General features: G+C 47.6%; 2 protein-coding genes across 2 annotated transcripts; one reads left to right on the forward strand and one right to left on the reverse strand.

Annotated features, from left to right (window-relative positions):
* Positions 1-671: 671 nt before the first annotated feature.
* Positions 672-7,950, reverse strand: SALL2 (spalt like transcription factor 2). The gene is made up of 4 exons (XM_063301529.1): positions 7,830-7,950; positions 3,599-5,922; positions 1,687-2,130; positions 672-963 (listed from the first exon to the last, which is right to left on the reverse strand). The coding sequence occupies exons 1-3, from the start codon at positions 7,903-7,905 to the stop codon at positions 1,702-1,704; spliced, it is 2,829 nt and encodes a 942-aa protein (XP_063157599.1). The 5' UTR covers positions 7,906-7,950; the 3' UTR covers positions 672-963; positions 1,687-1,701.
* A 15,137-nt stretch (positions 7,951-23,087) lies between these two features.
* Positions 23,088-24,020, forward strand: LOC134497448 (olfactory receptor 4E2-like). Its single transcript, XM_063303108.1, has one exon. The coding sequence runs from the start codon at positions 23,088-23,090 to the stop codon at positions 24,018-24,020; it is 933 nt and encodes a 310-aa protein (XP_063159178.1).
* Positions 24,021-27,386: the final 3,366 nt, after the last annotated feature.

Here is a 27,386-nt window from a genome sequence, read left to right on the forward strand (position 1 = left end):
CAGTGACAACAAAGATTTCTTCAATCAGAAGCCAGCTCTTCTTTACAGATGAACATGATGAAGGATTTCCATTGTTCCACTGAAACTCATTTTTGAGAACGAATGTAATTCAACGCGGGAACCATTCCTGGAATGCCAGTAAATACATGGAGTTGTACCCCATCCAAAATGGGAGGGTTTTCTTTTTCCTTTTAATGTACAAAACTCACACCTCAATTTCATGGGCTGTTTAAAGCAGAGCAGAGTCTCAGTTTGGATTCGGTCTATCGTAGCTTAAAATTTTATGGGTTAATTTATACTGGGTTGACTACAATTCTTGCTATTTATCTTTGCTGGAAGTTTACTAAAACTTCCTTGACGTTTTCTAGACCCCTCGTTACCGCATTTGTGCTTTATTCTTTTATTTTCTTCATGTTTTCTATGTTCTACTTGTGTTTGTTTCTACACCTTCTTTAAAAAACTAAATTAAAAAAAATCTGGCTGCCGTTTTTTGTTTTAATAGTTTTCACAGTGGTGCCTTCCAATTACCTCTCATCTCCTTTTGCCGAACTGGAGTATGTCACGTATTCAAAGCACATAACAAGGATGGTCCCCTTCCCCAAGGAAATCAGAAGACTAACAGAGTCACCTCCTTTGCCTGCTGCCAGAAAGAAAACCCACAGACTTGGTCGTTCTTTCAAACTTCCTTTATTGGTGGGAGAAACTCCTGGGCTGGGGCCATCTGGCATCCTGTTCTACGTGAGAGGGAAGCTTCTTCTCTTTTTTAAAATCAAAGGTACAAGGCAGGGACCATCCTTCCCTGCCTCGGGTCAGGATCCTGCCTTTCGGCCAACAGACCTCCAAACTACGTTAAAAGTAAAACACTAAAAAGCTGCTAAAATTATATTGGAGCCATTTATTTCGCACCATCAGATAAAAGGTTTAATTGCTGCTGCACACGTGGTGTCTCTTGAATGAATTTCCCTGAAAGAGAAGAAAGAGGGATACAGTTATAGGGAGCAAAGAGGTACCAGGTTCTCAATTCCTGTGCCCTTGCAATTCCAAGCGTGCCCATTTTTTATCATAAAGGTAAAGTCTCCCTCAAATCAAGATGACTCCTGATGACTTCATGGACACATATGGAAATCTTCTGCCATTGTCTTCTACTAGGATTTTAATTGTTTTGACGTCACAATCTAGCCTCTAACTCTAGGATTTCCTTGTGGTCTCCCATCCAAGTATTAATCGGATCCAACCTTCTCTGGTTTTTCCAGATCAGTCAAATACCACCACTTAGCTGAGCTTGCTCAGGTAAGCCCTCAATCAAAGCACAGATGCCCAACTTGAAACCAGATCATGGATGTCCACAGATTCCTGCTCTGAGTCTGAAGACCCACAGATATCAGCCTGGTTTATATTTGTGCACCAGGTTAAACTTTCCACTAGAGTCCAGTATGAATAGTATGCTGGTGATATTGGTGAATTAGCACTTAGGAGCCACATATAATGAATCAGGCCCAGAGTGAGACTGTTCACTAGTAATGGGAGTTTGATTATTCTAACTTCCAATATCATCCACTACCCAAACACTTTTGTAAACTGCATGGAGGCGGACAGGCCTGCAGAGTGCCACTGCTGACTTCAATCTTACCCTCTTGGATAGGGCTGGCTTTGTAGCAAGCTCCACAGCCCCCACCCACCCCTTACCCAATAGAAGCTGGGTTACTTCTCCCCCTTCCCTTGGCTCTCGGGGACCGTTTCCAAAACAGGAGCTGCCGGCGGTGAAAGCAGCAGCAAGTTGGCCACCGGGGGCTTCTCCTTGGCCTCTGTGGGAGCCACCTTCCCAGGCACATTGCTCGATCCAAAAAGGCTTTGCGGGGTCACATTGGGGGAAGAGGGGGAGGAAGATGAAACAACGGAAGCAGCTGTGCTGTGGGCAGGCTTGGTCGGCAGGCCTCCGGAGAGGAAGGCGGAGTACTGGTTCCAGAAGGAGAGGGGGCCAACCCCCACCAGTTGGGCTGGGATGTCCCGTCCCAGGAAGTCCTGCAGCTTGACTTGGCCCCCGGAGAGCACTGGCAGGGGCCCTTCCAGAGGCAGGCGCCGTCCCCGCCGTGCCTGGCTACTGCTCCAGACATGGCTGCCCAGATGAACCTTTGGAGAAAAAGAAAGCAGCAGGAGGTGTGGATACGGGGGCAAAAGCCAAAGGGGAAATCTCAAGTTTTTCTTCCAGTTTAGGAACTATGGGACATAAAGCTTGTTAAGGTCTTCTGGGGCTGTCTGTTCCCAAAATGGGACAATTTTCAGGGATGATGAGGGAGAAAAGTGCATTTCCCATCTGCCAAGACTGTTTCAATAAAGACTTATTTATTTATTTGTTATTCAAATTTCTATCACCGCCCATCTCCCCCCAAACAGGGGGACTTATAGCCAGGTTCACCAAGAAAGGAAGGAGAACATTTGAATTCTTCAGCATTGGCTGAAACCACTTCAAAACACGGTTATACAAAGCAGGAGGAACTTTCCATGAACAGCCTGAGAATTGTAATTTGGGCAGGATACTCGGAAGTCTCTTGCGGGGTGGGGGGTAGGATCTCTGCTCCTCTCTCCTCTAATGAATTTGCTGGACTACAACTCCCAGCATCCTTCACTCCAGTTGTGCTGGGTGGGATGTTGGGCAGGCTTGCTGAAGCCTGAAGGGAAGGAGAAATCACCTAATATCTCCTCGAAGTATTATATTCTCCAAATTTCTTCTGAAGTCCGACTTGTAAACTGTGTGAGGAAGGCACACACACAATTGGTGTGCTTGTCCCACAGCTCAGAAAGAAACAGGAGCATGGGGTGGCAGCTGGGGGCAACCATGCTTTTCTGCTCTTAGCACCAGTATGAGAAGCCAGGTTTGGTCTTTACCCTCAATAATGAGAGGAGGAGAAGACCCAGAGTGATCATAACAACGAGCCAAAGTTGTACCAAGGCCTGTACAGTTTAGCAAAGTATTTTGGACTTCTGGGGATTATTTCCAGGCAGGTGGTGCAGAAGCTTAAGCATGTACTATCAAGGAATCCAGGGAGCTCCAGCATAGGTAGCAGCATAGGATGATTAAATGCTTGTCCGTAAGTCAGAAATGACACAGTGGTAAAACATGGTGTGGGACATCCATGGGTTCTCCTTGGGAATAGTATGGAAGTGGTCTGTTTTTTGACCTCCCAGTCTACAAATCTGGATTCCCCAGTGGTCTCCCGTCCATGGACCAACCAGTTCTGCTCCCATCCACATAACCAGTTCTGCTGAATGTTCAGGGTGGGCTAGCTGCTGGCATGTGTCCTTAGAAAGGCCACCAGCCAGCCTGGCTGAGGGGATGGGGACTGCACAGCACCAGGCTGGGGAATGCTGGTCTACAGCATTACCCAACACAACGGTTATGAAGGCCTCATCCTTCTGGGCTGCAGATAATGGGGGAATGGTGGAACCATGCATCCAGAGAAGACCCTTGGGAAGGAGGGGGGACTGTTGCCTACCCCAGGGTGGCCTCTAGAGGGGGACAGAGAGTTACCTCCCTATGCCAAGACCACAGGGGGGCAGAAGAACCAGGTGGCACCCCAAGACAGCTCAGATTTCTTACCTGGTGGTGGGCAGTCAGCGCATGTTTGCGCAGTGCCGCCCTGTCAGCGAAGGGCTGTTTGCAGATCCCACAGATCAGCGCTGGTTCCTCTTTGGCTTGGCTGCCCTGATGCTGGTGCTGCTGCTTCTCTGATGGCCCTTCTCCACCAGCTCCTTGGTCCTTCTCTGGTTCTTCTTCCGCTGGGGCAGCCCCCCCACCCCCTTCTTCCATCTCGGCCTTCTCTTCCCCTTCCTTCAGGGGGCAGGGAGGGCTCCGGGGCCCTGAGGGGGATGGGGCTCTGGGTCCCCCCTCTTCCCCTTTCGCCTGCCCCATCTCCTCCCCTTCCTTGGGAGGAACCAGGCCCTCAGGGCTGGAGAGCTGCTCGGCCTTTTCTCCGCCACTTTCCACGGAGTCTTCGTCAGTGGGCTCCTCTTCCTCCTCCTCCTCCGACAACTCCTCCTCCTGGGGGGCAGCTTGCTGCTCCCGCGGCTTCTCCCCTTCTCCCAGGGGGGCTCCCTCCGGGGCCGAGTGCTCAGGCAGGAGCGCCCCGTTGGGGATCTGCCCGCCCAGGTGCATGCGGACGTGCTGCTGGAGGCTCACGGCGTTAGTGAACTTTTTCTGGCAGATGGGGCAAGAGTTCTGTGCCCGGGCCGACGGGCTGGCTTTGTGGCCCACGAAGTGAGCCCTCAGGTTCCCCCGGGTGGAGAAAGCTCGCCCGCACACTTTGCACTTGAAGGGGCGCTCGCCTCCGTGCTGCCCGTAATGAAGCTGCAGGGCCCGGGGGCAGCTGAGGACCCGCAAGCAGATGACGCACTGGTTGTGCCCTGAAGAAGCTGGCGGAGAGGACGACGCTGAGCAGCCGGCTGCGGACGGGGCGACGGGGGCCGCGCCCGAGGCTGACGGGGACCCTTGGCGGTCGATCTTCTCCACCAGCTGCTGGAGCTTGGAGGTCTCCGAGGGGGAAGCCTCCAGGACGTAGGGGAACGGCCCCACGGCTGGGCCGGCCTTGAAGTGATTGGCCAAGAGGGCCCAGCTGGGCAAGGCCCCCACGAGCTTCCCCAGCTGCAGCCGGGCCCCCTCCGCCTCGGGCGGGGTGTTCTCATCCCCCTTCCCCTTGGCCTCCACTGCCTTCATCAGGACCAGCTTGTTGAAGTTGGGCAAGGCTTGGGCTGAGCCCGCAGGGGCTGCGCCGGAGAGCAGGGCAAGGCTCTCCGTGGCGCTCAGGGCCTTGCGCTCGGCCGCAGGGGGGGCGGCGGTGTCCTCCCCGGGCTCGGCTTTCTCGGGTGGGACGGACATGCCATAAGGGAGCCCGGAAGCGGTCAGGACATAGTCCAGGTGCTCCGGGACGGGGTGAGGGTTCATCTGGACGTGGGGGTACTTCTCCCGGTGGCGATGAAAGTGGACCTTGAGGTTGCCCCGGGTGGTGAAACGGTTCCCGCAGATATTACACTTGTAGGGCCGCTCCCCCGTGTGGGAGCGCAGGTGGATCTGGAGGGCACTGTCGCTGCCAAAGACCTTCCCGCAGAAGCGGCATTTGTGGCGGCCACTCGGCTTCTCACCTTCCAAGCTGCTTTCTCCGCTGCCGCCTCCGTTCTTCTGCCGCAAGAGCCCTGGAGACGTGGCCTGCTCCAGGCCCCGGGCGGCCCCCAAGCACTGGGCTGCCAAGACGCCCGTGGCCGCAGGGAAAGCCGGGGCCAGAAGCTGCTCGGCCTTGGGCACTCTGGTGCCACTGGGGAACGGGTGGTAGAGGTGGAAGAAAGCCGGCTTGGGCACCTCTGGGGAGCTGGACACCTGGCTCCTCCCGGGCTCAGTCTTGATGGAGAAGACGGGCAGGGGGGGCTTGGGCGGGAGAGACGCCACCGGGGCGGGCTCTGCAGGGGGCGCTGGAGAACCCACCTGCCCCCAAGAGCTCAAAAGCAGCACCTGGCGGCAGATCTGCTCCGTCATCTGCATCTGGTGGAGCTGGCGTTGCTGCAGGACGCGGAGCTCTTCCAGGATGAGGGGGATGTTGAGGTGCCCTGTGGGGAGAGCGGTGGGGGGGGGCAGGGCAGGGGGGGGCGGTGGCGGCCGGGAGGGGGCGGACTCTTGGCTGGGGTCTGCCAACAAGGGCCCAGGCTCCACGTCCATGGTTGGAGAACTTTCGGGGTGGACCTCTACGGAAGAGGAGGACGAGGAGCAGAGGCTGGAGTGCTCCTGACCCGGGGCCGGAGCTGTTGCGGGACCGGCCGAACCGGGGGCTCCCTCTGAGAAGCAGGTGCCCGTGTGAGCGGATAACTCGGTGGGGTCCTTGAAGGCGGTATGGCAGGAAGGGCAGGATAAAGGGGCCGAGTCATCCCCAATGTCTCCTGGGGGGGAAGAGAAGCGAGAGAGAAAGAAAAAAGAAAGGAAGGAGAGAAGGAAAAAAGAAAAGAAAGAGATGGCGTTTATTCCAGATCTGTAAAAGGCTACCAGGTTAGCGGACTCACCCACCTCCATAGGATGCTCCCCGGATATATAATCTGAATCAAATTTGCTGCATGTTCAAAGCAGAACCCACCCAAGTCCAGTTATCCCTCCAGCCTGGTGTCTTCCAGATGGATGAGGGCTAATTCCCAAGTTTTTTAGCGGTGGGGCTTATCGTCCCCATGCATCTGGAGAGCGCCAGGTTGGGGGAAGTTGGCATCAGCTCTAAGGAGGGCTGGGATGGCCACCACCGTCTCCTGGTGTACCATCACCCATAACCACTGACAGGTGCAGATGGAAGATTTCCTTCCAAGCCTGCCAGAAGCTTACACAGGCCCTTCTGACAGACAACCCATTGAATGGATGTAATGTGATGCCGCAGCTAAAAAGATACTCTGCATTGCTTAGACTGCACCTGGACTGTGCCCAGTTCTGGGCACAGGAGATATGTTCCCAGGGGACATGGAGAAACTGGAGCAGGTTCAGAGAACTCCTCCACGAGGATCTGGAAGCCCAGCCTTGTGAAGGCCCTCAGCTGAAAGATCTAGGCAGGTTCGGCTTGCAAATGATACGACGGCCGGCCGTCTGCATGGATCTCCAAGGCTGCCACCCGCACCAAGGGGCAGAAGACCCCTTTGCCACCAAAATGTAAGCAGGACTGGAGGGTTTAAACTCAAAGAAAGAAGGTTGAGTGTGAAGGGGTGGAACAGCCTCCCACAACACTGGGGGCCTAACAGCAGGGTTGTGGACAGGAGAGGGTCTCAGACAAGGATCAGATTGGCTGTGTCGGAGACGGTTTAGCAGATGCCTGCTCTGAGTAATGTGTTGGACTAGATGACCCACAATTCCAATGTGTGAAGCCAACATCATTTTCCAACTTCCTCAATCTGGTGGCCTCCAGAAATGGCCAGCAACCAGTCCCAGAATCCCCAGCCACTATGGAGGCAGGGGATTTGGGGAACTGTGGTCTAACACATCTGAGGTTGGGGAAGGCTGCTCTGTTCTGGCCCTGGCCTTTTGGAGCTTCACTTCCAGAGATTCTGGTGATTTTCAAGGCCTGATCCTGCCATCTTCTTCAATCAGATGCATGAACTGCCTGCCATTGAGCCAATTGTGGGAGTGGGGGAGAGAGGAACTGCCTGGAAAATAAAATGGTGGGCAAGCTCTGCCTTTACTAATGTTCTCCTGAAAGTAAAAGATCAGGTCAAACCAAGCCAAGTTTCTAGCCCTCATGGTTGATCTTTCAAAACCAGTTTACAAAAGGTAAAATAGGCTACCGGGAAGAGCAAGGGATGCAGGAAGAAACATGTAGCCGAGTTAACCAACGCTGTGCAAATTTAGGAAAGAAGGACCTCCTATTTATCCGGCTGCAATTTTGTTTGTTGGTTTTTAACCCGGTCGGAGAGCCAGCCAACCAGCCTCTGCTCGTTATTCTGCACAAATTTTCAGCCAGAGACCCACCTTCCTGCAGATCTGCCCCTCGGTGCATCCTAAATAAAAGGGGGGGGGGGACGCCAAGGATCTCAGAGCCGTCCACCATATTCCTGCCGCCCCCCTTCCCCTTTTCCCCGGAGGGTGGGGACGGGTCGCGTGCTTTGGGAGGGGGAAAAACACGGCGGAGACAATGGAACGGAGCGAACCCGTTCGCGCGAAGAGAGGGAAGGAGCCGGCCGCAGCCGGCGGGGCGGTGGAGGGTGGGAAGAAGGGCCGGCCTGCTGCGGAAAGAAGGGGGGTGGTGGGTGCCGGGGACCCCTATCCGCTGCCCCCCACCCCTCCCTGCCTCCCTCCCCCGCCGCCCCCTCCTCCCCACCTGCGGGCTCTCCCATGCTAGCGCCAGCCGCCGCTGCGCCCTCCGTCTGCTCCCCGCGCCCTCGGGGGCTGCTCATCTCGGCCGCTCCCGGAGGAAGAGGCGGCGGCGGGAGAGATCGGCGGGCGTGCGCGGCTCCCCCCACGGCTCTGCAGCAGGGACCTCTGGTGTCTGGAGGGCGGCTGTCGCCGGCGCCGCCACGAGGAGCCAGCGCGGGGCGCCCCCGTGCGCCACGGCTCCGGAGCGCACCTGGAGGAGGCGGCCGCGGGGAGCGATGCAGCGGCCGGCCGGGGGGGAGGAGGAGGAGCGAGGGAGCCCGGCTGGTGCAAGCCGCTGGGAGAGGAGAGGCAGGGGGCAGGGGCAGGGGCAGGGGAGCCGGTGGGAGGCTGGTTCTGGCTTCCCCGTGTCTGCGCTGCACAAATCCAGACGGCCGCCAGAAGGCGGCCGCTGTCCCCGCACTTTCGGGCAGCCAGACTTTAACCGTTCCGTATTTAGGGCCACCCATCCCTCTTTTGCCCCTGCAATATAACCACAAGCTGCTATGGCCTCACTTCACAGGTGGAGGTCACACGTTGCAGTGGGAAGGGGAGAAAGGTGACTCTTTGCCCGACGCCATGGGCCCAAGGGTTTCCCTCTCCTCATTGGCTACTCTCTGCTTCTAGGCCCAGAAGCTGTCTGGATGGGCAACGGGTACCTCAGGGCGGGAGACGAGAATGCAGCCCCCCCCCCCCCCCCAATCTTGGGCCTCATTAGAAGCCTTGGATAGGAGACCACCAGGAAATCTTGGAGCTGTAAGCTAGGGCAGTAGGGAATACAATCAGGGGGGGGAAACAGTGGCAAACCCCTTCTGTATAGCTGCTTAGAAAATGGCAGGGCCGTGGCCTTGATGTTCCGGGGAGGTCAGCAGGACAGGGGAGACTTTTTAGGATGGGTCCGGACTCTGCAACTTAAAGTGAGGCTGTTCAGAACGAGGACATTCGGCACATACCGATTTGACACCATCAGAAAATTCTGACCATCAGAGATGCCATGGAATGGCGACATCATCTCTGCCTCAAGTATACAGATTCCCATTCCCATACAAGGATCAACCTCAGCAGGCCATTAACGATACTGTTTCCTAAGCATCACAACTGTAGAAAAAGTGGTTGAACTGGCTGTACAAATTGAACAGTCACAGCAGCGGGAAAACCGTGTTTGCATTTATTAGGTTTTGGTGGGCTTCACAGATGAGTGTCTTTCCTCAGTGTTGGGATGTTTTGGCCAAGGCGGGTAGTGATGGAAATGGACTAAATGCTAACAGACTGACAAGCTGACATATTGTACAAAGCTTGTTTAATTAGGGTTTATGGAATAAACCATCACTGGCTGGGTTCACCAAATCCACTCAACCAAGGCTAAGCGGGCAACAGGATGGCTTAGAACAGGGTGTGAACCCACCAAATCAATACAGCATTGGATGAAGGTTGCTAATGAAGGCTTGGGTGCAGTAAACCTGCTTGTCTTGAAAAACCTTCCTTGTTTTATTACGATCCAATTTCTCTCAGTTTAAATTAACCTTCCCCAACCTGAACTCTTTTGGAGCTCAAACACACACTTGCCCCAAAGGCCAGAACCTTAAGTCTCCATCAGGGGGCAGTTACTCATTTTCCGGAAATGTGAGTGGGGCTAGAGCAAAAATCTCCATCCCATCTCATCTATTTTCTGTCCAAATTGCATAAAGTTAATTAAATAGAGTTAATGTATTTAATAATTCCCCCAGTTAAATTAAAAATTAAACTTTGGAGGCAACATTTGAAGGTGTTCCAGGGCTGACTTGGAGGTTTCAGGGGGCCTCATGCAGATCCGGGGGGTGGGGGTGGGGGCGCTTTCTGCACAATTTTTTACATTGCAGCTCAAAGTTGTTCTTTGGCCCAGAGGAACAAATTGCAATTTGCTTGTTTTCTACCCCCTCCCTTCTTGTTTTTCTCTCTTCGTCTGGGGAAGCTGGACCGGAGACAATCCAATGCAATTGTCACCAGCAAAAGCAAAAAACCCCCCAAAACAAAACTAGGAGGTGGGGGGGGGGAAGAAAGATCTAACTTAACACAAGAGAAACTATCTTGCACTTGGTGAGTTACTTAGCAACAGCACAAATAGCCGGGGAGGCAAGAGAAAAGAGGCAGTGTGTGGCAAAAATATGGGGGTGAGGGAGTGTGACAGAATGCATATGTGCCTGATCATCTTCTAAGTCTTAGGAATGCAGGCAAGCGTGGAAATTGTCTAGGCTTTTGATTGCACCAGGAACGTGGAAAACAGAACGAATGCAGGATAGACTGTGCAGTGGAGGAATTTATGAGTACTTGTAGAAAGCGGGGTGGTGGGGGTGGGGGTTGCGGTTGGAAAAGGCTGGGCATAATCTGGGTGCTGGTGTTTACTTGGAAAGAGTGTACTTTGGCTGCTAAGATAAGTAGAGTGCACTTGGGGTGGCAACAAAATGAGGGTGTGAATAGGTGTGCAACGACATTATGTCGACTGCCTGGCCACAGCTACAGTCCTACAGACACCCGCTATGCTGCCCACCCCTGTGCATCATAACATTTTTCAGAACGACAACCCACCAAATGATGTCTTGCTTATGTCTTAGCAGCCATCAAGGTCGGGGATCGAGTGGGGTGTGGGGGGTGATTAGGATGTTATATGCTTTGTTAACCGTAGTTGTGGTTTAGGGCTCTGGGTGAACACAACTAGTCCCTTTCTTTTGAGGAACTAAAGGGACATAAACCTGGGGAAAATGATGAGTCAGGATTAACTCTCCCTACACCAGATCATGCAGTGGCTAACTTTGCTCCTTTCCTGCATGTCTGCTTCCTTGTTTTGTCTTACATAATGCAGTTTGGCTCAGTTCCTTGAGCCTTCTGGAGTTTTGATCTGAACTGGCTAATATCCATTAGCAGGTATGTGTGTTCTGGCAACTGTATACTAACAGATGATTAGAGGTGCTTCAGAAGGGTGGGAAAAACAGAAGAGTTTTGCATCTTGAATCATGACTCCAAAGAGGGTTTGGCTGCCAATCCATTTGATGATCTTAGGCTAAAAGCTGTTTCTCTTTTCCCAATTCTGCCCTCTCCTTGCCAGATGTGGACAGCTGTCCCTGAAGTTGGAAAGCTTCTGGTCATTTTATTAAAAGGTCACTCATCAACTACTTGAGGCTTTTCAAAGGAAAGGTCCACATCTCCATTAAAGAACTGCCTCCAGCATGAAGGAGGGTGTCATAAATATTAAACCCCCAACCGTTAGTTGGACTTCTGACTGAGGCTTAATGACTCAAAAGGCAATCACTGCACAGATATCGGGGTGTCTGTGTGTAGGAGGGTGGATAAAAAAGAAACAGAGAGAGGAACAAAATATTTGCATGCCAGTGGTGTGGGCTTTTGGGAAGGCATTCTGAATGTATCCACCTAGACCCATATTCTTGAGCACCTCAGTAGGCAAGAAGGAATTCCAGCAATTCTAGCAAAGTTTGCGCAATTAAGCAAACTTTAAGTTTCCTAAGAACATTCTTTTAGTTAGTTATGTTAGGGGTGGGGAGACGAAGCTTGAGTAAGGCAAAAGCATAAAACTCTTTCCACCCCTTCCTCTCTAAACTTTCCCTGCTGCCCGGCTCTTGACATATTCCCCCCCCCCCGCCATACAATTTCTCACTCTTGCTGCCACCCCCCCCATGGCACCTGCCCAAACTTCCCGGGGGCCCCCCTTTTCACCCCTCCTCACCCCAAATCCCCCCTCTTCGGGCACCCACCGTTCTCAGAGGCCGGGAACCCTTGGCAGTCAGAGACGAGCTGCTGCGGATTGCGCTGTTTTCTCCGAGACATCCCTGCAGGGGAGGGGACCCCAAGTTTCTCTCTTTGGTGGGGAGCCAGGGACCCCCTGATTGCACTCTCCCAGGAATGGGATTCCTCCTGCCAGGGACCCCCCCCCTCCTCTTCCCCTTTCACACTCAATTCTCAGGGGACACGCCTCCCCTCCTTTGTGTCCCTCATTGTAAAAGCAAAACTCTTAATCTTTCTGTACACTCGTCTTTTGTACTAGAAGGGATTGGGGTGGGGGGAGGAGGAGGAAAGGGCACCTTTAACTCTTTCCTCCCCGGGTGTTTCCCCAGTCCTTGGAAATCATCAAAAATCCATTCGGCTCTCTCTGATGCAGATACCCCTGAGCTGGAAGAAAGCCAACCAGGACTTTTTGTTAGAAGTGGAATGAACTGAGATGCCTTCCCACTTTGTAATAATTCTTAAATTTATGGGGGTAAGGTGAGTGAGGGGAAGAAAATCAAGTTGGAAAGTTGAGTTAGTGCCCATGAATGGGGCTCATCTCCTGGGGATGGCGTGGACAAATGCCCATCAACTCAGCCTGTTTTTAGTAATAAGCAACTTCCAAACCCCTTATCGACCTTTTGTGTGAAACAGGAATGAAAAAAAATGAACTTATGATTTATGGTTTTGATGAGTAGAAAAAAGAATCGATTGTAGAAAAATTGAGAGTCATGCTGTAGCCATAGAGTAAGAGGTAAATTTATACTTATAACTGCTATAAAGAAAATCAGAAGGTAGCTCTTTATATTTTCTTTCTTTTCTTTTTTCTGCCCTTTTGGTTTTGTCTTTTCTTTTCTTTATTCTAATTAGTTTTTGTTAGTTTTCATCTTTCTTTTTTAAAATTTTAATAAAATTATTTTTAAAAAAGTAATAACCAGCTTCCAGGGCTGTTCTCACAAGCTCTTGGATTTCATCCATCCCCCTTATCCGTTTTCTTCCTCTTGTTTCTATCAGTGTGGCCAAGCATAATCATTTTTTTAAGCTCCTCATCCACTTGCATCCCACCCCCAGAGCAGGTGAGATTCAGCTTGAGGTCTGATTGATTGGCTCTCATTGGACCCTTAACTTTCTTCTTTGAAAATCCACGCCCGCAAAATTAAGGTGATGGATTTGGCTTGTATCTTCCTCCTCCTCCTGAATCTTACCAGGATTAGATTCTGGCTCTTGTTTCTTCAAAATCTTTTGCAAATAGTCCTTCTCAACAATGTGGATTATACCCATATCATCCAAGCCAGCATGGGAAGTAAAAGTTGCTGCCTAGCATTATCTATAGAAATCTATCCCTCCCATCTGGGTGTGAATCAGCCCAAAGCGAAAGAAAACGTTGGTCCTTTAAGAGAGACTTGGTCCTGTGGTTCGGTGGGTAGTGCTTGGATTAGAAACCTAGACCATTCCTTGCCAAGTTGTGTGATTCTTCAACTTGTTTGGCTTGGGCTCTGCTGAGCCTCACATTTCTCAACCTGTGAAATGGCAATAATTTGTATTGCTTAAGGAAATGTGATCAGCCTTTTCTGAACCTTGTGATAACAAGCTGACTGTAAAAATGAAGGAGTACTGTAGTTCTGTAGGCTGCTGAGAGGTCACGGGGTTCGGAATATCAAGGGAGCCGAGGTTTGAAACCTTGTGGTCTAACTGCCCTTGCCCTTCTGTTAGGTTGTCTTGAGTGGTTTGTCATTACCTGCTTCTGATGGATTTGCTCAAGCGTCACTCCAGCCTACAGCCCTGGAATGTCCTGGGGGTGTCCCATCCAATACCTCACCCAATCTGACTCCACTTAGCACCCGAGCCCATCGATGGCCCATCAGGTGCTACCACTTGCTCTGCAGCCTCAAGCTCTCAGCTATGCAGTGCTGGTCCCTGTCCGTGAAGACCCCTTTGGATTCCGTACATCATTTGATCCCTGGAGGGACAAGCTCTATTTTTGGAGCATTCCCAGAATTAACTCCAGGGGTCAGTGCTGGGGCTGGATTTGTCACCTGGGTGAGGTCCTGCACTAAGGGGGCATCCATCCATCCAATAACCATTGCTGTTATCTATCACTTTCCTCCCTCAACGGTCTTTGACTACAGTAGTGGCATTTGGTATTTATTATGCCAGAAAAATGGGTTATACTTAAAATTGCCACAAGAGGGCATGCCATGGTTTTTGTCTGTGTATGCACTGGAGGTATGGATGTATGAGGAGGTCGTGTGTTCATACCTACACTATTTTATTTTGCATGCTTGGGAAAAAAAAACAGAGCTTAAAATGAGAGGGGCTTCTTCTCAGAACCACTCTCTTCAACCTCCCTCCCTCCCCCTCCCCCTCCCCCTCTCCCTCTCCTTTACTTTCTTTCTTTTTCTTGCCCCTCTCTTCTCCTTCTTCTTTCCCTTACTTCCTATTCTATTTTTTAATTTTCCTTCTCTATTCCTTCCTTCTTTCCCTTCCCTTCCTCCCTTCCCCCTTCCCTTCCGGCTTTCCATTCACCCCAGGCAAACATCCCCAGCCATCCTGTGCAGCACCAGCAGCATCACGCAGCCACCCTCCGTCCGTTCTTCCATCCCCCTTTGGAAGCCAGCATCTTTGATTCCCCCCCCCCACTCCTGCCTCCTTTTTACCTCTTCCCTGTGGCCTTTTGACCTCCCCCCAGAGCTACAAAAGTAAAATCCTTGGAGAAGCTCGCTGGGGGAATGTTAATGAATCCACAGCACAAAGGCGTAAAGACTTTTACTTCAGTGGGTTGGGAGGGGGGAACTGGGCCTCATTGAGATGATATTTCTGTGTGTGGTGGAGTGAAGATTTTGAGGGGCAGTGGGATGGAGACCAAGCACGATCTGCAAATCTGCCATGAAAAATAGGAAGAGCAGTGATTTCCTTCCTTCCTTCCTTCCCTCCCTCCATCTTGCCACCTCTTCACTTGCTAACTTGAGAGTTACCTGAATCTCCAAGGTTAGAAGAACTAAATGGGGAAAAAAACTCAACCTTTAGAAACAGAAAGAAAATAGAAAAGGGAGCAAACAATAAAAAAGAGCAATTTTCCATTTATTTCCTCCCTATAAAGCAACGGCACAAATGACAGAATCTCTTAATTTTTTCCTTTGCTCCTTGTAACTGAAGACAGTCAAAATCCAGGGAAGGATTAAGGATTAAGAATAAATCTAAGCAATGGCAGAAATTGACTAATTCTTCATTGGTCTTGTGGCATGATTTTAAGTATGTTTACTTGGAAGTAAATTCTACAACCTTTAGAAGGTAAGTATGTTTAGCACTGCATCTTCTGTCCTTCATTCGTTATTGAATAAGACATCATATTCTGCTTTTCAGCCCTCAAAAGGAAGATAATACTTAAAATAAACAGTTTAAAAGAACAGATGTTGCTTTAAAATGAAAGCTGAACACCTCCCAAGCCAGAAAAGATGGAACAAATATTCAGCCATGGCTGAAAACTGGATTTCTTAAGAAGAATCTGAAGGAACAATCAGGGCAGAACAAGAACAGGCAATGCAAACAAAAAAAGCTAAAATTATACATATTTAAGAAGGTGGCAAATGCCAATCTAGCAAGATCAAAGCTGAAATTGTGGATACTGTGTTAATGGCTGTAGCAAAATTGCTCAAGTTGAGTACTATATAAGCAATGTCACATTAGAGTTTCAAAAACCATGCACTGGAATTTATGCAGAAATGTTGGCTTTCCTGTTAAACTGCTGGGACCCCACACCCAGGAAAGTTTTAGAAAATGAAGATGTCAAGCTCACATGGGATTTTAAAATGCAGATGGACACCTGAAGCACATCATACCTGACATTAGTGTTACTGAAAAGGAAAAGAAGTTGTAGAGATAGTAATTCCAGGAAATAGTTGAATTGATGAAAAACAAATGGAAAAAGTAACGAACGATTGGGATTGGCAAACTGAAGTTCAAAGACTTTGGAAGAAAAAGTCAACTATAATACCAGTAGGGATTTTAGCAACTTGGAACCACAGCAAAGGGATTCACGAGATCCCTGTTTTAAATCTACTGGCCTTCATACGACTGGCTTGGTATCTTGCTACAAAAAACTACCTTGCTTGTAACTTCCTGCATAGGATGGCAACAATTCTTGATTTCCTAGTTAGAACTTGAATCATCAAAAAATAGCCAGCCTAACAACTGTGATAAATCCCATGTGATAAAAAGGACGCAGTGGTGCTGCGGGTTAAACTGCTGAGCTGCTGAGCTTGCCAATCGGAAGGTCAGCGGTTCGAATCCGCGTGACGGGGTGAGCTCCCGTTGCTAGTCCCAGCTCCTGCCAACCTAGCAGTTCGAAAACATGCAAATGTGAGTAGATTAATAGGTACCGCTTCGGTGGGCAGGTAAAGGCGTTCCGTGTAGTTATGCCGGCCACATGACCACGGAGGAAGTGTCTACGGACAAACGCCGGCTCTTCAGCTTCAAAACGGAGATGAGCACTGCCCCCTAGAGTCAGACACGACTGGACTTAATGTCAAGGGAAACCTTTACCTTTACCTTTAACAACTGTGATATTCACTGAATGAACAGATGGTAAAAATATTACATGTAGATGATGTTTGTTGGATCTCCCCCTTCCCCATGAGAGTTATTGACATGGAGTCTGAGATGGGGGGGCAGTTATCCCATTGTTTTTACCCAATGGATGCCCTGATTTCTCCCATTTTGAAAGAATTGTCTGCATTGTTTGTCAGCCTGGGATTGCAGAACCTAAAGGAAGTAGAATCTATGCCCAATAATGAAAGATTGCTGTGTTGAGTGGGTTTTCTGCTTATGTCAATAAAATAATAAATGTTTTTGTAATATATTATAAACTGTCCTAAAGGTAAATTTGTGAAAAAGGGAAGATTCAAATCTAATCCATACATAAATAATAAAATATGGTTTCTTCAAGATAAACTCGTAAATAGGTTCTGCAAAACACAGTAAATTGATGGATATCTTACATTGCTTCTCATTTTATGTTCGCTTCTGAGGAAGGAATATCAGGATTTTAATTCTCTGTATGTTATCGGTGCTCGTGAATAATGCCTGCAATCTGGTTATTTTCTTTTCCCTGCTTGTTAAAAATGACTGCAATGAAGAACCCCTGCATTTTGGTATTGGAGGGTTAGGGTATGCAGTCACAAGAAAACGTAAACCAGAGTAGTATCCATGTCAAACAGATCCTTTTCCAAAATGTCTTGTTGGTCTTTCTTTTGTTTATTACCCAAAATGCTGCCAGAGATAACTATGGCTTGATGTCAAATATGCATCATGATCAAGTCCATCTTGATTTACATTGCTGGAGGCCTTCCTTGAACGTGTCCCCAGGGCCAGGGCAGAAGAAGGGGGAAGCTAATAACCCAATTGAAGAGGGGAGTTTCTCCTGCTTTGCAGATGCCCAGCCAGGACCTGCAAAATCTTTTCAAGGTGGAACACCTGGAGGAAACATTTGATGCATTTAAGGATGCTTAAAGCATCCTGTGAAAGGCTGAACTTTGCAAAGGGATGTAGGGGAAGAAGGCTGGGACTAGCCTACGCAAGGTGGGCAAATCCAGATTCAAATCCTTATGAAGGCCTCACATGTACATCTGTCTCTCTGTCTCTTTTTTCTCTTCCTCCCCCTCTTTGTTCCTCTGGATTTGACCCATCTCTTTAGCGGCCCCTGGTTTCCAGGGGGCCTACAAATTGGCTGAATGTAACAGAGATGTGAATCTAACTTGCCTTTGATTTCTCTGTCTTCTCCTGCCTGCCTCGCCTGGAGTGTGGGTCCCCCCCGCCCGTTCCCTTCCGGCCATCCCATCTCTCTCCCCCCATTTTGCATTGTCTTCTGCCATTCCCCCCCCTCCCCTTCTGGGCTGCACAGCATTGGGACATGGAGGAGCTGAAAGCAGAGCAGGAGGGGGCTGGGTGGTGGGAGAAGGATGAATGAGCCTGGCCAGATGAAAGCACTGACTTCTGTTTTGGAGAGGGGAAGGGATTCTGGAGGTAACAGGAGGGGTTGAGAAAGAAGGCAAATCACTAGAGCTCAGCTGGGACCTCAGGGTGGGCCCAGACTGCAGGATTTAGGAGCAATTCTTAGAGACAGAAAGAAAGAGAGAGACATTTTTTTTTGGAGTGGCAAAGCATGTGGCTTCACCTTTTAGTAGCCTGATGAATTGCATTTGGGTCGTGCGTTTAGCAGATGGATTATTTGTATCACATTTTGCAATTACTTTAGTTATTGCTTTGAGCTCATTTTTAAAGCTGAGTATCAGAGGAGCTTGACTGATAACTGGCAAATAGAGGGAGAAAATGTAGAAGCAGTGAAAGACTTTGTATTTCTAGGTGTGAAGATTACTGCAGATGCTGACTGCAGTCAGGAAATCAGAAGACGCTTAATCCTTGGGAGAAGAGCAATGACAAATCTCGGTAAAATAGTCAAGAGCAGAGACCTCACACTGACAACAAAGGTCCGCATAGTTAAAGCAATGGTGCTCCCCGTAGTGACATATGGCTGCGAGAGCTGGACCATCAGGAAGGCTGAGAGAAGGAAGATCGATGCTTTGGAACTGTGGTGTTGGAGGAAAATCCTGAGAGTGTCTTGGACTGCAAGAAGATCAAACCAGTCCATCCTCCAGGAAATAAAGCCAGACTGCTCACTTGAGGGAATGATATTAAAGGCAAAACTGAAATACTTTGGCCACATAATGAGAAGACAGGACACCCTGGAGAAGATGCTGATGCTGGGGAGAGTGGAAGGCAAAAGGAAGAGGGGCCGACCAAGGGCAAGGTGGATGGATGATATTCTAGAGGTGACGGACTCGTTCCTGGGGGAGCTGGGGGTGTTGCCGACCGACAGGAAGCTCTGGTGTGGGCTGGTCCATGAAGTCACGAAGAGTTGGAAGTGACTGAACGAATAAGCAACAACAATCAGAGGAGCAAAGCAAGGTGTGGTCAAGCTGTGCTCAGGTTTGCTTGATGCTCTGGGGCTTCCTGGGTGCATCCACTGTCGTTTTCTTGGCCATGATATGCGCTTATTTGTATTGGTCTAGGAGATTTAGATCCTGCCTTTATTTTATACAACTCAAGGTGGTGTACATAATATGCCAGCATGTGAGGTGGGTTGGATAGAGACAGAGTGACTGGCCCAAGGTCACCCAGCTGGCTTCTGTGCCTAAGGCAGGACTAGATCTCACCATTTCTCTCAGCACCTTAATCACTAACCCAAGCAATATGGAAGTAGCTTGTCAGTGTCTTCTCCTGGGGCAGTGTTTCTCAACCTTGACAAGTTTAAGATGGGTGGACTTCAACTCCCAGAATTCCCCAGCTGGCTGGGGAATTCTGGGAGTTGAAGTCCACCCATCTTAAACTTGCCGAGGTTGAGAAACACTGTTCTGGGGTGTGTGTTTTCAACTTCCCTGTGCATTTTACAACTCTGTTGTTTCCTGCTGGTGTCTTATCTACAGTAGGTGCTAAGAAAATCCAAAGTGCTGTGATGCTGTTCTTCCACCTCTTCTCCTTCTTCCTGAAGCCAATTTAGTGGCCTGGCACACTTCGACATATTAGGTTAAGAAGAAAAAGAATTTCTTACTGACTTTATTGTTGCTTCTGTTACATCCATCTTGGTGGAAAAGATGAAGTTCCTTTGTTCTTCTTTCCTTTCTAAATACTTAGAGTTTTGCTCTAAACTCTCAGCCCTACAGCTGCCAAGAGCTGCCTGGAAGAAAGGGGAACTCCAGGCCCACCACATGGTGCCCAGAATGGAGGAAAGCAGCACACATCCATGTGCTTGCTTCTGGTGGAGAGGAAGGAAGAGGAAGTGGGAGTGGCAACAAACAGCTTCCTCAGAGTTGCATTGTGGGACAACTTAATTTACATGTCAATTCACATGCAAATGAGGCATGCTGGATTTGCCAGAATTTCCAACAGCCTTTTTGTTTTGTAGTTTAATCTGGGGATATCTGGGGGGCTTATGCTGAAATGGAGCAGAAACCAGACTTTTATTTGGTCTTGTTTCCTCCCCCCACCAAGTGAAGACTTCTGACTCTCTTCAAAAATATTTTGTTACATTTGTTCATTAATACATACATTATTAAGTATCTGGGCTCTGATCTCCCACATAGCCAAACCAGCACTGCAGAACAGTTGCCAGGTCCAGAAAGTAGATGGAAGTGGGTGGTCCCACAGCAGACCTGCTGGACCAATTAGGGCCAAGATCACCACCACTCCCATCAACTGCATCATCTCAAGCCACCTTCTCCATGCTCCATGGATTGTCCAGATGGAAGACTTTGAATCAGGATAAGAGGGAAAACATAACTTCCAGGATGGAGCACCTTGAGCCATGAGACACACGTGGCATGCAGACATGTCCCCTGGTTGTCTTCATGCCAGGGCGAGAAGGCTGTGTGGATGTGGCAATAGTCCAAAAGCTTAATTGGCAACACTTTATGGCTCCTTGAACCATTGTCCCTTTCTGCAATGATGTACAACTTTTTCCCAGGCAAGGGTGATTTTTATTTCATTTATCAAATTTAAATGGCCACCCAAATGTGACTCAACAAATAAAACAATACAACAACAATTAAAACATTCTTCAAAAATCAAAGCAAAAATTTTGTCCTTCAAGTAGCATGCTGCAAAAAGTGAGGAGGATTAGGACAAAGTAGCAGGTGGGGCCAAGGTAAGACTCATACTGGACTGAATGTCAAGTCAATAGAATTAAAATTAAATGAAATTTCCCTGCAGTTAACACACTGACAAATGTATTTGTATAATGAATAATGTATTTGATAATTCTTGGCAGCCTTAAATAATACAACTAAGCAGTGACTTGTGGAGAGACTTCAAAATCTCAGAGCACATGAGGAACATCAACACAGCCACTACTGAGACCCATTAAAGCAACTGCCTCTTTTTGTGGGATTCCCTGTTGTGGGTAGGTGGGTGGGGAGGGATCTGCAACATCTCCCCCACTACAAAGCATGTTTTCTGAATTCCTATCTGAAGCATTGCACATCCCCACCCAAACCAGGCAGAAACATCTTGTCCCTCTCTGAAATGTTCTCCTTTGGAGAAGCAAATTCTCCTTCATCAAACTGAATGAATTCTGGGGTGGGGAGGGGAACAAGCAGGAAGAATTTCTCCCCTTGACAATGGTTAAAATCGAGACTTTTCCATGATGTAAAGTATAATTTCAAAATGATCCACTAGAAGAAAACCAATTGTCCTAGAAACATAAGTTTCTAGTCCTTATGCTTTGCCAATTCCAGAGACAGGCCACATATGCTGTTTAGCAAAGGCAGAATTTGATTCTGCATTTACTGTTCCCTTTTGTGTGGTGATAACCTCCCCCCCCCAAATAACTACATGTCCATGTTGTTTTGTTAGCTCCAGTACATTTGCCTTGAGTAATTTTAATATTTTTCTCAGAAGTCCTGTCCAGTTGGGGAGAGACCACTCCCTTCCAATCCCCCATCAAACACCAGCTGTCATAGGAAAAGTCCTATGACAGCTGGTGTTTATACATTGTTTATAAAAAGTCACTTTATCTTCATTTACGGAGAGAGCCTTCTGCTACCTCGTTCGGGGAATATTCTTTCAACTCCCCAATATAGCAGAGGAGTATTGGGGAATTTATAATAAAAAAAGATAGGGTGGGTTGACCATGTCCTTCATGGCCAAAAAGGAAGCAAGGAATGAAAACTTTAAACAGATGGGGGGATGGGAGATTTCTTTCCCTTGCTTTATATTTTCATGCCTGGGGTCATAATATTAACTAATCTTCACTTCAGAGAAGGTGAGATGAACCTCTGAACACTATTAGTGGTTTATCCTACTGAGACAAAATATTTTCCCTTTTAATCATTAGCAAAGTTGGTCTCAAACTTTTGGCACTCTTCAGAAAGCTTTAATTAAACATTTCATCCCATGGTGATTTAATTAGTGTTAGGATCTCCAATCTCCCAAGATTTTCCTCTTTTATCTTTTTCAAGCTGGAAGAATGTCATGTCCAGCAGTTCCTTCAAGAAAGGCTATATAAGGGAGAAGGTTAAAATCGGACAGACTTTCAGAATCTGAAAGGCTATCGCTTAGCCAGTGGAAGGTGGCAACTGATTGTTAAGCTTTTACACCAAGGTGTAAACCCAACTCTATCACGCTCTGATGCTGGTGAACTGATCTTTCGAAACTGTGAGTATTTGCTTGTATATATTTGGAACAGTAGTTGTAAGGATAAGTAAAAGATTTGAAAGAGTAGAAAAATAGACTAACCAGTTTCTCCCAGTCAAGTGCCCGAGGTATTGGGACTACAATTCCCAGAATTAACCCAGAACCCAGGGCCTGTTTTCCAACAGATCTACAGAGTACCAGTTTACAGAAGGCTGGATTAAAAGATGACAGTTAGAACATAGGAAACTATTTTAAACTGAAAATTGTGTGTTTGATCAGTTGCTTGTTTGGGGCTGGTGATAGGTTGTAAGGGAACTCCTTTTCCATCAGTATAATCTGAATATTTTAGTAAGTCTACAATATATACTGTGTATATGTGCTGAGAAACAGAGGGAAGATTGTGAATACTTAAGGAAATCCAGGATGGGTTGAGTGGTAAGATGCAAAAATCTCTAATCTGACTTATAAATGCATCATTATTTTTCTGCGTGTGCCTTTCGGCTTCAGAAATAAGGACCGGAAATAGCAAAGTGTCAAAAACCTAGAGCTGTAAACTTGCTGTATGTGGAATGTGGGTGAAATTTAATTTCAGCTCTAGTGTGTATATTAAACAACTGTTTTTACAGTTGAGGAGCATTGCAAATCGACTCATCCATTGGATATTGATAGCCGGCAGACACTGTAAAAAAAAAAAAAAGATATTTAGGCAAGTTTAAGCTTGAGGCAGGAATATGCAACAGCAGAAGTGTGTCTGTGTGAAAAAGACTGAAGTTGTGTCCTCAGTGGGCAACCTTGAGAAGACAGGGTCTTGACTTCAATTGCATATCAGTTAAACTACTTGACAGCCCCGCCCCCATAGAAAGATATGCTAAACATATCAGGTCTTTTGAAATAATGAGGCTAGATGGAAAAAGGATAGTGTGTGTGGGTTCTTATCTCCTGACTGACTTCAGCTGTGGGCATGAAGCAGTGAAGGAGCATATGTGGTGGATGGATGATAAATGGTTGGACAGAAGATAGGACCACTGAAAGAAATCAGGTTGTCCCATATTCCAGTAAACATTTCCCTGCATTCAATGAAGGCAGTAACATCTCATTCTGCTCCTGAAATATATTCCTTGTGCACTACTGAAGAAACAGACTGGATATGGGAAATATGTAAATAGAAAGGAAGGGTTTACATGCCAATATTTGGCCATATACTGTACAAATTTCGAGACTGTAGGAGATTATAACCTTTTCTCTGTTTAGGTTGAATGTGTGGACCTCTTTCTGCCCCATTACAATGGAAGGGTTCAACCATACAGTGACTCATTTTGTGTTCTTGGGACTGACCAATAACCGGAGTCTGGAGCTGGTTTTATTTGTCATTTTTTTCATCATCTATCTGCTTATCCTAGCAGGGAATCTCCTCATTATAGTGACGGTGGCTTGGGATCGGTGCCTCCACACCCCCATGTACTTCTTCTTGGGAAACCTCTCTTTCATTGACATCTGCCATTCCACTGTCACAATGCCCAAGATGCTCTTTGACTGCCTCTTGCACCAGAAGATCATCTCCTTTGGGGGCTGTGTAGCACAAATCTTCTTCCTTCACCTGTGTGCTTCTGCTGAGATCTTCCTTCTGACCATCATGGGATATGACCGTTGTGTTGCCATCTGCTACCCTTTACAGTATATAAACTTGGTGAACATGAAGATCTGTGCATACTTGGTTGGTGCCTTGTGGGTGGGGGCAACTATCCACTCCCTTGTCCAGACTGTCCTTACCGTTCATCTCCCTTATTGTGGCCCTAATGTTATAGACAGCTTTTTCTGTGATATTCCTCCACTCATGAAGTTGGCTTGCGCTGACATATACTTTACTGGTGTTCTTATAATATCCAACAGCGGTCTTATGTCCCTAGTTTGCTTCTTGGCCTTAGTAGCTTCCTATGTCATCATCCTCATCTCACTGAGAGGGCAGACAGCTGAGGGTCGTCACAAGGCCTTCTCCACATGTGCTGCCCACTTACTTGTTGTGATCTTGTTCCTGGGACACTGCATTTTCATCTACACCCGCCCTACTTCCAGCTTCTCAACAGACAAACTGGCGGCTGTCCTCTACACCATGGTAACTCCAGCCCTGAATCCTATGATCTACACCCTGAGGAACAAAGAGGTAAAGAGCTCCATTAAGAAGCTCTGGAACTGTAGAAAGATTTTTGCAAGGAGATGAGTTGACCATCTTGCTTGTGTAGGAAAAAAAAGTCAATATATGGAAGGAGATAATTCAGTGGAAAGGGTGGCAATGATCAACAAGATAAGATGTCTGAGTTTTGTGAGTAGCGGTGCAAGAAGCCCATTCTTCCGTGTTTGGAGACTTGGGAAGCCAACAACAGCCTGCTAAGGTTCAATGAATCTGTAAGGTGCTATAATGGGTGGAAATTTAGGAGGTAATGTTTCATCCCTTTGTGACATTAGCAAGCTAACCAACTTAAGTCTGTGATGCAAACAGTAGGTGGCAAAAGTTTAAAACTAGGCTCCTACGTCGGCTTGAAGATGGATTTGGTCTGTTCCTCCGTAGGCAAGAGAGAGGGAAGGGGCAGAGATAATAGACCCAGGGGAGAGCTGAAAGAAGAGAATAATTTATTTTTCTGCCAACTAAACTGAATGAATGACTTTGGGTGCTGAACCCAATCTTCAGATTTAAGCCATTGGACAAAAAGCCGCATTATTTGGGAACTGTAGCGGTTGTTGTCCAAAGATTGTATTTTCATGTACTAGTATATTTTGATACATATTTTATGTAATATTTATTTATTTATTTACACTGTGGCTACTTATAATTGGGCCAGTTGCTTTTTAAAATTAGGTTTCCTTGTTTGACAGATATCCCATCAGAATCTAACAACTCTTGATGGCTTCCACTCTACTGTATATAATATAACAAAATATTTAAAGTATCTATGGGGCAACTAAAAGATGCCATAACACCTCAGAAATAAAGAGAACACTAACAAAAATAAATGAGAAAACAAAAATAAATACTGAAATTAAAAAAATATGGCAGTTTCTAAAATAGGAGAACATCCTCTGAAGTAATTCATTTTCAACATCTTCCAGAAGGTGAACAAGGAAGCCTGCTTGATCTCCATCAGAAGGCTATTCCAAAACATCAGAGCTGCCATGGAAAAGCAGAGTCCTCTGGCTTGGCCACCTCTACCCTCTTAGAAGTGAGAGACCAAAAATGGGATCCAATGGATTGGATTGATTCCAATTGGAGCAGTTGCTTCTGCAGATATCCAGGGGCCAAACCATATAAGGCCTTACTGGTCCACATCAGCACCTTAAATTGTACCTAGAAAACAACTGGCACCCAATGCAGGGCCCGCAGAATTGTGATATATGCTCCCAGCCCCAAGAGCTGCTGGGTGCTCTGCGTTTTGAATGTGTGGCAGTTTTGAGTAGTCATTAAGGGCAGCCCCATGAAAAATGTGTTGCAGTAGTCCAACCAGATGGTAACCAGAGTGTGAGTTACTATAGAAACCAGGAGACTGTGACTTCTAGTCCTGCCTTAGGCATGAAAACCGGCTGGGTGACTTTGGGCCAGTCACCCCCTCTCAGCCCAACCCACCTCACAGGGTTGTTGTGGGGAAAATAGGAGGAGGAAGGAGTATTAGGTGTGTTCCCTGCCTTGAGTTATTTATAAAAAATAATAAAGGCGGGATAAAATATCTTTAAAAAAATTGGCACACTTCTTCCTTCACGAGTAATGCTTGTGGTTACACTGGTGTTGAGAGAGAACCCCAATGTACAAACAACAGTTCTGTCTTACTTGGGGTTCATCTTCAATCTGTTCTCTCCCATCCAGACCCTTACAGCTTCCAGGCACTGAGACAGGATGTTGATAGCATTTCCCTCAAAGCCTGGGTTGGCAATGCAAGTTATCATCAGCATCCTCAGCTTCAGCCTTTAGAGCATCATAGCCATGTACCGTCTTCCTGAGATTTGTTGTTGTTTATTTGTTTAGTCGCTTCTGACTCTTCGTGACTTCATGGACCAGCCCACGCCAGAGCTTCCTGTCGGTCGTCAACACCCCCAGCTCCCCCAGGAACGAGTCCGTCACCTCTAGAATATCATTCATCCACCTTGCCCTTGGTCGGCCCCTCTTCCTTTTGCCCTCCACTCTCCCTAGCATCAGCATCTTCTCCAGGGTGTCCTGTCTTCTCATTATGTGGCCAAAGTACTTCAGTTTTGCCTTTAATATCATTCCCTCAAGTGAGCAGTCTGGCTTTATTTCCTGGAGGATGGACTGGTTTGATCTTCTGGCAGTCCAAGGCACTCTCAGAATTTTCCTCCACAGTTCCAAGGCATCGATCTTCCTTCTCTCAGCCTTCCTGATGGTCCAGCTCTCGCAGCCATATGTTACTGTGGGGAACACCATTGCTTTAACTAAGCGGACCTTTGTTGTCAGTGTGATGTCTCTGCTCTTGACTATTTTATCGAGATTGGTCATTGCTCTTCTCCCAAGGATTAAGCGTCTTCTGATTTCCTGACTGCAGTCAGCATCTGCAGTAATCTTCGCACCTAGAAATACAAAGTCTTTCACTGCTTCTACATTTTCTCCCTCTATTTGCCAGTTATCAATCAAGCTGGTTGCCATAATCTTGGTTTTTTTGAGGTTTAGCTGCAAGCCAGCTTTTGTACTTTCTTCTTTCATTTTCATCATAAGGCTCCTCAGTTCCTCTTCGCTTTCAGCCATCACTTGCTGAGATTACTGTATGATATTCTAACTTTCATTGCCATCCTGGATAGTAGACATAATGCATTGGCCTCTTAGCTGGGTAGTATGTGTGTGGGGAAGAGACGATTTTGATTATGCCAATTTGCAGTGAATAGCAATCTTGTGTCTCTTTTCTGAGGAACTATTGTTGAAGGCTTGGGTGGTCACAAGAACACATTTCCCCAAAGGCACCAGAAAACCAAATAAAGTTTAACGTGCTTTGGTTCTAGGATTGTATAAGCAGGAAAAATTAGTTATTCTCCTGGACATGAAGGATCAGCTGGAACAAGATAAGACAGCCTTGTGTGATGAAGGAGCAACTTTGAGATTGCTAAAGACATTCTCAAGTTTAAAAAAAAGCTAATACAGGTAGTCCTTTTGTAGTGACTGCCTTATTTAGCGACCGTTCAAGTTATGTGAGGAAAAAGTAACTTTATGACCAACCCTTGCATTTATGACCATCGCAAGGTCTGTGAAGCAAAGGAAAGCTGAAGTAAGATCATAAGCACAGGTGCGGTTTCACTTAGTGACTGCTTGAGTGCTGTCAAGTTGGTGTTGACTCACAGCAACCATGTCACAAGTTACCGGTCTCAATTGTGGTCACTAAATGAGGACTGCCTGTCTATAGGGACTTGTGAATTAAACTCACGGGGGAGGGAGTTCTGGGTTGCAGAATCTGCTCAAACCTTTCATCACCCTGCACTCTTTCCAGAAAAAGATGTTAATAAATTCTGGGGCAAAATGATTAGGGCGAAGGTTGACCCTAATGCTGAAGGAATGATGCAATGAAGAACAAGGCCAGGTCATCTGTCAGTGTTA

Source organism: Candoia aspera, chromosome 4 (assembly GCF_035149785.1).
Source record: "Candoia aspera isolate rCanAsp1 chromosome 4, rCanAsp1.hap2, whole genome shotgun sequence".
NCBI lineage: Eukaryota > Metazoa > Chordata > Lepidosauria > Squamata > Boidae > Candoia > Candoia aspera.